The sequence below is a fragment of the Pseudomyrmex gracilis genome, unplaced genomic scaffold, assembly GCF_002006095.1.
Source record: "Pseudomyrmex gracilis isolate BER0280 unplaced genomic scaffold, ASM200609v1 scaffold_2392, whole genome shotgun sequence".
Classification (NCBI taxonomy): Eukaryota; Metazoa; Arthropoda; class Insecta; order Hymenoptera; family Formicidae; genus Pseudomyrmex; species Pseudomyrmex gracilis.
In genome coordinates, this window is record NW_018022976.1 from 6,641 (window position 1) to 16,263 (window position 9,623).

A 9,623-nucleotide genomic window follows, 5' to 3' on the forward strand; every position below is an offset into this window, starting at 1 on the left:
GTCCGAGTAGTCGGACACCTCCCTCACCCAGTCGAGTTCCTGTTATCCTGTCTGGATAATGTGGTAACGGCAATAGTTTGCAGGTTTATATGTTCTTTACCTGTTTACATTTAAAAGTTAGTATAAGACGTGTTGAACTCAATGGAATTGTTTTGTTTACGTCCGTGAGTTTTTGTTTACGTAGTTAGTGGGAACTTTCGCTAGTTACCGTCCGCCGTGCTAAGAGTCAGCTTTTGTTTAGTTTTATCAATGTAAGAGACTTTACTTTGTTTGTTTTCTGATTACCTGACTCTTGCTATAGCGGGTTTATTAGTTTTAGTTTGCTTTGTTCTCTTAGGTCGTGGGTAGCTACTCCTTCTTTAGGAAGTCGTGTACGCGTAATCACTAGGATAACTTTGTAGTTTTAAGTTGCTTCAGACCCGACTCCGGTGGTTTCTGTGTTTTGTTAGTTTTAGTTCGGTTTCACTGTTAGTTTTTAGTTTTTGTTGCGGGGTAAACGAAGCTTAAACTTTGTACCTCTCGGTGCATTGTTACGTCTACCTCTGTGCGATAAACGTCGTGTACAAACCTTTAGCTTTAAGGTGCGTTTCAGGAGAGTGCCCTCTACACACTACTCCTGCGTAGTGCTACCCGTTTACTGTAGTCGTTTGATTTTCTGTATGTGACATGTACTAAGCCTAATAGGAGCGATTCCTGGGGCGTCTTTTTTACCTTAATAAAAAAAAAAAAAAAAAAGTATAGGGTTATTGTTCAGTGCTAATAACATACAAGCTATGCATGCACTGAATGCATTTGTTATTCAAGAGCAAATATCACTCTAAAAAAAAAAAATGTTAAAAAACATATCCCTCCCGTTCCGTGATTCACTTATTCTTTTGTCGAAACTTCCTCTACAGCTCCTATCCCTATCCCTATCTCTATCTCAGTCTGCTCGAAACACTTAAGGAAGACGTAAAATGGCGTATGGACTAACTTAACAGGTCCACTAAGCCATAAGAGCACCAAACCAAACCAACCTTACGTTGCTGCTGTTCGGTGCTTTTGATGATTTGTTTTTGACTACGTACGTATGATGTAGACCAGCGCCGGTTACATGCGATTTTCAAATAATTAGCAAATCATGATACTGTGTTAATTGTGCCAATTGACACGAATTGAAGGTCAGTTTTGATACAACTCGGATCGGTGACTGCAAACATGAGTGATAATGTTTTAACTATTATTTCTTGAAGGATCGTCAGCAGATACTTGTTTGTGCATGTATGTACATGTAATATGTATGTATACACTTGTGTCAACATGCAGAAGTACATTTCTGATAACTACAATTGTATCAACAGCCTCGTTAAAAACAAGCTCTTCACTATGGCCTCTGCTACGGAACAACAGCAGACCACGCTGGAGTTCTACCAGGCGATGGCAGACTTCAAAAACATGTTTCCACAGATGGATGATGATGTGATAGAGGTGAGAACATGCATAAATGTTTTTGAAATAAATACAATTTTTGTTTGGAATGACAGAAGAGGTATAGATGATATATACTTGCATGTATTTATCAGGCAGTACTAAGATCTAATCAGGGAGCTGTGGATACCACTATTGATCAACTGCTCACTATGAGTACTGACAATGAAAATGAGAAAATTAGAAGCGAATTAGAGCAAAAAGAGGAACCTCCGAATGCTATCAAATCACCTAAGAAAGACATTAGTAAGTCCTTAAAAAGTATTCAAAAATGGCAACCACCATTATTGGGACCATTGCCCGATACTTTTCTAAGACTTCCTCAACAAACATTAGACGACAGTATTGACTCATTTTCACAAGAAAATTCTATGATAGAAGATGAGAGAATTGCTATGTTCCTGCAGAATGAAGAGTTTATGGCAGAACTTCGTTGGAACAAAGACTTTTTGTCCACATTAGAACACGGTAAAAAATTTTGTATAGTTTAACTCTTTTTAGCTGCAAAAGACACAATATATTTTGTTTTATAGACTCAAAGCTAGAGAAATGCGGCGCCCAAACTGGTCACGACGATGAGGATTTGTTCAAAGAAAGATTGAAGAATATGGGCAAGTGTAAGCAAATAATTAAAACCTAATTATAAGTAAAAAACAAACTATTTGTTTTAATTTATTTGTTAAGATAACCACGCTTACAGTGTCTCGACGCAAATTCGCGCAACTTACCAAGGTGTTCACTCGCAGTAAGAAACGTGGTGGTAGGCAACTGTTGCCACCGACAGCTTCCTGTGATGATCTCCTAGAAGAGTCATCCAGACCTCAATCTTAAAGGGATAGTTTGTATTTATTGTGAGGACAGTTAAACACTTTATTAATGGTACTTGCAGCTTAATGTAATTTTAGATATCACAACATGGAAACAAGCATATCTATGTTGTTGTAACTTGCAAAAACTGCTAGGGTTACGTCAGGATCGTGTAAGATACACATTAATTAGCGATTTACGTTTTGGGCTTACAAACAATTCGCCGGACAATTGCTCGAAGATGATGTAGAAAAAAAATGTTAGCGCGCGAGAATAAACTCGTTTAAAAAGTGAGTATTAAAGAAAAGAATGCAAAACGATTGAAGATGATCAAAACATACGTATCTTGATATAAATATATCTAAACATAATTACATAAAGGAGAAATAGCGCATTATATTGATCTTAACACATTTTTCCTAGTGAGAATACACAGATCTGTTTCAATTCTTACAAACTTGATGTGATATTTTATGATATTGTGACGTAAAATTTTTATTATTATTATAGATTTTATTTATATGAAAATTTTATTATATATATATATAAATTTATATATATATATAACATCAAAGTATATGTATGTATATATTTTGTTGTAACGTATGTTACTTTGTTAGGTATGTTACTGTATGTTGCGATTCTTCCTATTATTGCATATAAAATACGTATAATTGTTTAAAAACTTTGACATTTGAAGTTTCGCAAAAAACTATCGAGCGATATTTTCAGAGAAGTATCGTGCGGAGATAGAAAAAACACTTAATTTCAACTTAAATTTGCAACTTAAAAATCAGAATTAATTTTTTTTTTTACACTTGAATGTGTGTGACAGGGCAAGCAAAAATTTACATGCACAATATGCGATTTGGTTTCGCTTTTTTTTCGAACATGTAAAAATAATTTATATCATGTGTATATATGTCTGTATTTATCTAATATAGTGTGTTATTGTTGTTAAGAAACATAATAATTTATTAGAAATGTAGGAAATGAGGAAATACTAATTTATATTATATTATTATACTTGAGATATACATTGTGCCTGCTGTATTTTGTTGAAATTCTACAATACTTGCTATTATACGAGTTCAGTGCTGTGAATTCTGTCACACTATTGTAACGAACAACCAGATTCAAAGAAACTTGAAACGCTGGTTGCGTTCAGCAGCACAAGTTGTTTTGTAGTAATCGAACGTGACTAGCTCTTACTTTTAGAACTAACTAATTAACGTCGCTAGTGTTGACCATGATGTAAAAAGACAAGATGATTCGTTGCACATAATGGCGAAACAGCCGATCAAGTTGTTGTTTCAAATTCAAATCAATTCAATTAATCATCAATTCATTCATCATCATCATTTTTTCATTCATTCAGTCTTCTTACATCATGGTGTTGACAAGAGGATAATTCAGCAGTTGTTTTGCTGAACGCGGCCACTGTGCTTTAAATGCCTTCACACACATACACACTTATTTCTTTGATTTTACTTACTACCACAAATAGTGTGTGCCATCGCACCTTCTTTAGATGTAATGAATCCTAGTCATTCAAATCTAGCCATTATTTATTGAATGGAAATTTGATATTGTAACAATAATGCGTACATTACACTATGACGCAATATATAGAGTTTCCCGTCGTCAATAGCGCGCGCTGTGCATCAAAATATTTCGATATATAACAAATTTTTCTCTAGACGGGATACTCCGTATATAAATATATAAAAAAGAGAGAATGTGAAAGAGAAACTCTAAATTATTATATTTACATGTGCTATGATAGCAAATATATGTAATGAAAATAAATTTAGAAAATGCTGAGTTAGAGTACCTTTACTTTCTATATACATTTGTCTTTTTTTTAATCGATAAATTGATTGAATAATCAATTATATCTAGTATCACAAAGAAGCATCAAAATATGTCAATGTATCGCCAGGTATCTTACATTATGCATCAGACTGCTTGAAAAACACTCTGGCGCCAGATAAACTATAGTACAGCAGCTCGAATTCAGCGTATCGTTCAGCAAGACGTTTAAGCGTCAACGCTCTCGTCTGTTGAAGTTTCTCGTCGCCGTGATCGTCTTTGTTCTCGGCGGCGAGCTTCTCCTGAGTGATATGTTGCTCTACTGTTTTGAACCAATGCAGACCGTCCAGTTCGGCGCTCTGATTGAGAAGCGCGTTGATGTAGGCAATACCCATGGCAAAACCGTCGTCGGTAAAGGCCGCGCCAGTCTGATTCTTCTTGAACATTTTTTCCTTATTGGACACAGAATTATCGACGAAGCTGAGTGTCAGCGGCGGCACGATGGCGTAAAACTGTTGCAAGTGATAAGATTTTGTATCACGAAATGCTGACGCAAAAACGTCCACCAGCAGTTTAAAATATTGAATGCCCTCGGTAAAATTGCGCACCAAATCGGCGATATCGTCTTCCAGGCGTCTGGCTGCAGCTTGTGTCGTGGCACTGTAGTTCAGTTCGCGACATAACGATTCGAACGGCACCGTTTTCTCGATGTTCGGTAGGAAAGACACTGCGTTTGAACTGGCATGAAGGCCGCCGGAACGGATCAATCGTACGTAGCCGAGCGCGTTGCCGATCTGCGTGATCAACTGGCGAAACTGGTCCAAGTAACTCAGCCCGTCGGCTGTCATACCTAGCTTCCGAATACCCTTCTGAAATTTCTCGGCTCGCTCGTACGTATATGGAGTGGCGCCCGCTTCTCGTTGCGTCCGAATGAATCTGATGTCGCGCATTAATCGCGACTTGATGTGCTCATCAAAGAGAAACTGCGAAAAGGTGTGCAGCTTGACACGCAGAAATTGATAGACAAAGTTCACCGTGGTGCTCATAATGCCGGTGCCATGAGTGCGAATCGAGTTAGCGATGTGACGGATACCGATGGTGTTGAGATGTTTATTGCCGCTGCTGTGTTCCACAAACGTCTGCGTATTTAGATTATACAGATACCTACCCCGAGTGACAAAAAAATCGTGATTAATTTCTAATTACACGAATAGAAAAACGTTATCTTTCATTATTTTAATATTTGTATTTTTTTCTATTTAGCAATTCCAGCTACCTTGACACAAACACGTGGATGTTACGCATGATCTCTAGAGCGTCCAGACCCTGCTCGAGTGTCTGAGTTGGCAGATGGTCCTGTACCGTATCCAGGCCCATTTTATAGCTGGCTAACGCGTGCATTGTTCGATAGGTTCTCCAATCGTGCAGGGCCACTGTTGTCAAGTTGTAAAACATGTCGTCTAGATAATGTTCGACGAATCTTTTGGTAGAAACCATGTTCTCAGCCAGGAGTAAAGACGGAATTCGAACCACTCTCCCGCTGTCTTTGGCACCGATGTTGAAGGGATTCATGGAATCCAACTTAAGGTGAGCGTGAACGTGCAGCCGTAAGCTGGTCTCGATTTCATGACAAGCCGGTTTCAACACATTTTTCACCAAACTCGCTCGAAGCTCCTCTATGCATTTTTCTCTCAATTCAGTCGATTCTTGTTCTTCTACGGCGCTGTTAAACGCAGCGAACAGATGAGTGATGTGGCATATGCTGGTGTTACTCTCAACAACCGAGGACAGATACGCGGGCAGCATATTCTGATGATGCAGCAACAATGAGTAATCGCCAAGATCGTCGACCAAATCGTGCAAATCCGCCACGATGTCGTAGCTGTCCAGCAAATACCGCAGCTTCACTACATCTTCTTCGCGACAAATATCAGCCAGTTGACTGGCGCACGACAGCGCACAATGAACCAACAATCGTCTGTCCGCGCTTGCCGGACCGCCTATTAGTCGCATGCTCAACCCTATCAGAGATAGCGCGTCTAGTCGTTCCTTGCTATAGCCCTTGTCTTTCTGAACAAGGCCTTTGCGCACTGTTTCTAGTATAGCTAATACATAATAAGCCAGATATTGCAGCACTTGCGCTTGCGATTGCACCACGATTGGCCCGAGCGAGTAAAACGTCGTTTGCAAAGATTTTTGTAATTCCACAAGTTTGCAGATCAGTTGCACGGTGTTGCGACTCATTGGTTTCAACAATAGAGCGTGTAGATTCGTTAAGAATGAGACCGTTTCACGTATCTGCGATAACAAGAACAGCAAGTCTGTTAACAGCGTATGCTTCTGTCCGATGTCCGATACCTGAAGATTTATTCTCGTCTGAATGTTTTGCATTTCCACGCACCAAGTTGTCGCTCGCTGTATTAGATTGCTTACCACGACCGACAATCTCTGCGTTCTTACCTGTAGAATCTTCTCGCCCACCTGTGGACTCACGACATTACCTGTTTCTTTTGGTACAATGTTGTTCAGGAATTTACTGGGAACCCACATTACGTTCCCTACTAACGTGACTGCATAAAATTTCTTGTTTGCTTCCAACACTCTCTTGATCAGTTTCTTGTCGCAGGTGCCGAATAGCTTTATCACCACTGCGATACCAACATTGGCTCTTACCCAGTTCTTATTCAACATGGCATGATCATTGGACTTAGTCTCCACATCTGTCATCGTGGTTTTCAGATAGCTAGTAATCTGCTCGCTCATCATCGCACCTTTCTTCACGTCCATTACGTGCTCGATCGCCTTCAACAACATATTTCTCCGTAATAGCTTCTCCTGCAAATCCTTAAGTAAGTGATCGAACGTTTCTAATTTCGCCTCGGCAACGCCAAACTGCGATGAATTGTGCATCATCGAACGCACGTGCATTCTGTAGTTTTTCCATTGCTCTACTATCGCCGGCTGCACGTCGACAATCTCATCGAAAGTCATGAGAATTACAAACAGATCTATAAAACTTTCTATCAGAGGAGGCAAGTAAATCTCATTAAAAGTACCAGATAAGCTTGACAATTGTTGTATGGCGAGATGTATGACAGTTGACATCCGATTGACAAAGGTAGAGAGATTCTGAAGATTGGAGAGGAGTTTAGTTATACCAGTGAGATCGTCGTTTGTACATCTCTCTCCTTGTATAAGAAGTTTTCCATAGAAGCCAGTAGCTTCCTTTTTGAGCAGTCTGATTTCTCTGCATGTTCCCGCCACAGCCGCTAGTAACTTGGACAGAACCTTGTTCTCCATCTCCACCAAAGAGAGGATACTGATGTCCTCTTCCGCTTTGTAAACTAGGCGAAGAGGACCTTCTGTAATGTACTCCAGCACGGACTCATTCATCCGAGACTTCTCCACTAAATCTTCAAAAAACTCCCCATATTTTCGCAAATGCATAGCACCCGCGGCCTTGTAAATGCTCTCATCTTTCTTTGAATTCCAAGTTCCTGATGCTTCTATCATTTTTAGGAGCTCACGTATTTAAGTTAATTGCATTGATGTTTAAGTGTGTGCTACAAGGTTATTAACACTGATGCATCCAGAAAGGTTGACAGTTAAATGATACTAAACAGCAAATACAATGAAAATAATACCGCAGGTTTCCTGTTATTTCATTAGATGATAATTTAGATTTAAAACAGTATATCGACTGTCAATATTTCTATCAGCTGATAAAATAGACACAGTACACACACACACATATATATATTATATATATATACGTGATATATGCAAAATATATTACAGATCTAATAATAACTAAATATAAGTGGGAGAGAGAAACATAAAACACTAGATACACTATTATCTGTATTTTGATAATTTTTATCAGCACAGTTTTTATTTTATTTCTATAAACAAGAAAAAAATTTATATAATGCCAATCTTGTTGGCAACATCAAGTGCGTCGTAATCTCGCGTTAAACGCACATACGCTTTTTTCTTGCCGTCTGGTCTAATCAAAGTGTTCACCTTTGCTACGTCAACATCATAAAGCTTCTTTATTGATGCTTTTATGTGATATTTGTTGGCATTTGTGTGCACTATGAAGACTAAGGTATTGTTATCCTCGATTTTCTTCATTGCCGCTTCAGTGGTCAGTGGAAATTTTATGATGTTAAATGCATCCATGCTGAAACACAAATCATAAGATGTAATCGTAGACCAGAAGAAAAGCACATATACATGTTTAAAAGAACATATTTCTTAGGATTTTACCGATTTCTGTTTGGTACAGATTTGCGTGGATATTTGGGATTCCTTGGCGGTCTGAAAGTCTTGGGCCTATGGAAGTGAACAGATGTTCTGATTTTCCGTACTCTGGATCCATGGACTCCTTTTAGGATCTGAAAATACACGAGTATAACTGTTAGAACTTTAATAAGACACATATACATATGAGATACATATTGTGTATATTTTAATACTTCAGAGTGTTAAGTGTTCTCATAGAAAACAAAATCATCTCAAAGAGATTCCCTTACTAAAAATCATCATGTCCAAAAATATTATTTAAAACTGAGCAACAAAATGAACAGAATATACACCAAACTCTATTCAAATACCTTCTTCTGTGCTTTGAGAGCCTTCTGAATGGGAACTGTACGTTTTCCTCCTTTTGGAGTTTTCTTAGGAGTTTGTACAGGTTTTTTGGGCTTGCTGATCAATGGTTTATTAGCAAGCTTGAGTACAGGTTTAGTTGTAGACTTAGCAGCAGCAGGCTTAGCAGTAGCTGCTGGTTTGGTTGCTGCTGGTTTTTTGGCAGCTGCAGGCTTGGCAGCAGGCTTCGTTACCTTAGAGGTAGAAGCTGCTGGAGCTGGCTTTTTTTCCGCTTTCTTCTCTGCAGTTTTCTTTTCTGCAGCCTTGCCTACATTATGCAATCATGATAAAGATTTCGGTAAAAGTTTATCAATAGATAAGAAAAATACATACATAACATTTCCTTAATTCAAAAAAGCAGAGTACTTTTTATTTCATTATCTTTTATAGGTTATAATACAACCAAGTATTGCGTCAAGTAAAATTGTTACAGAAATGTCTCACGTTGCAAGCAAATTACGTAAAAAAACTGTGAGAGTTAACTCTCAATTGCATCTTTTGAATATAATTGTCATTATAAGCACGATGTTGAGAATATCTGTTCGACGAAGGATCATCGACCACATGGTCATCAATGCGTGACACGCGTTCTCGCATTTTGATGTGTTCACAATAATTTTCAATCTTGCGAACAAATTTCTTACTTCGCGAAACGCGAAATCCTATGTAATAAAAAAGTGTTTGAAGCACATAAATAAACGCTGTAAATTTCTTTTGAATTTACCTGTTTTCTCCGTGGACTTCGGTTTAGGAGCCATTTTAAGAAGATTCGTGAGACCAGAGAGAAGAATGAGAGCGGCCAGGCCCATAAGAGTTTTTACGATCGCTATACCGGCCCGTAAGCTAGCGCATGTCCATGGGTGGTGCACATTGGCAACTACGTAGCG

General features: G+C 38.5%; 3 protein-coding genes across 6 annotated transcripts; 1 reads left to right on the top strand and 2 right to left on the bottom strand.

The window, feature by feature from the left end:
* Nucleotides 1-861: 861 nt before the first annotated feature.
* LOC109862792 (CUE domain-containing protein 1) lies at nucleotides 862-2,807 on the top strand. 4 transcript variants are annotated; one of them, XM_020442934.1, is made up of 6 exons: nucleotides 862-1,160; nucleotides 1,233-1,260; nucleotides 1,341-1,467; nucleotides 1,563-1,935; nucleotides 2,001-2,084; nucleotides 2,168-2,807. In XM_020442934.1, exons 3-6 carry the CDS (start codon nucleotides 1,366-1,368, stop codon nucleotides 2,296-2,298), a joined length of 690 nt encoding a protein of 229 aa, XP_020298523.1. In that variant the 5' UTR covers nucleotides 862-1,160; nucleotides 1,233-1,260; nucleotides 1,341-1,365; the 3' UTR covers nucleotides 2,299-2,807. The 4 variants fall into 4 exon arrangements, with proteins under 4 accessions (XP_020298523.1, XP_020298522.1, XP_020298520.1 ...); XM_020442933.1 differs by having other exon boundaries at nucleotides 862-1,260; XM_020442931.1 differs by lacking the exons at nucleotides 862-1,160; nucleotides 1,233-1,260 and having other exon boundaries at nucleotides 1,268-1,467.
* A 36-nt stretch (nucleotides 2,808-2,843) lies between these two features.
* LOC109862793 (WASH complex subunit SWIP) lies at nucleotides 2,844-7,690 on the bottom strand. The gene is made up of 2 exons (XM_020442935.1): nucleotides 5,363-7,690; nucleotides 2,844-5,250 (listed from the first exon to the last, which is right to left on the bottom strand). Exons 1-2 carry the CDS (start codon nucleotides 7,597-7,599, stop codon nucleotides 4,227-4,229), a joined length of 3,261 nt encoding a protein of 1,086 aa, XP_020298524.1. The 5' UTR covers nucleotides 7,600-7,690; the 3' UTR covers nucleotides 2,844-4,226.
* Nucleotides 7,691-7,941: 251 nt separating this feature from the next.
* On the bottom strand, nucleotides 7,942-9,494 carry LOC109862791 (60S ribosomal protein L23a). The gene is made up of 4 exons (XM_020442930.1): nucleotides 9,461-9,494; nucleotides 8,703-9,004; nucleotides 8,356-8,483; nucleotides 7,942-8,269 (listed from the first exon to the last, which is right to left on the bottom strand). The coding sequence occupies exons 1-4, from the start codon at nucleotides 9,492-9,494 to the stop codon at nucleotides 8,008-8,010; spliced, it is 726 nt and encodes a 241-aa protein (XP_020298519.1). The 3' UTR covers nucleotides 7,942-8,007.
* Nucleotides 9,495-9,623: the final 129 nt, after the last annotated feature.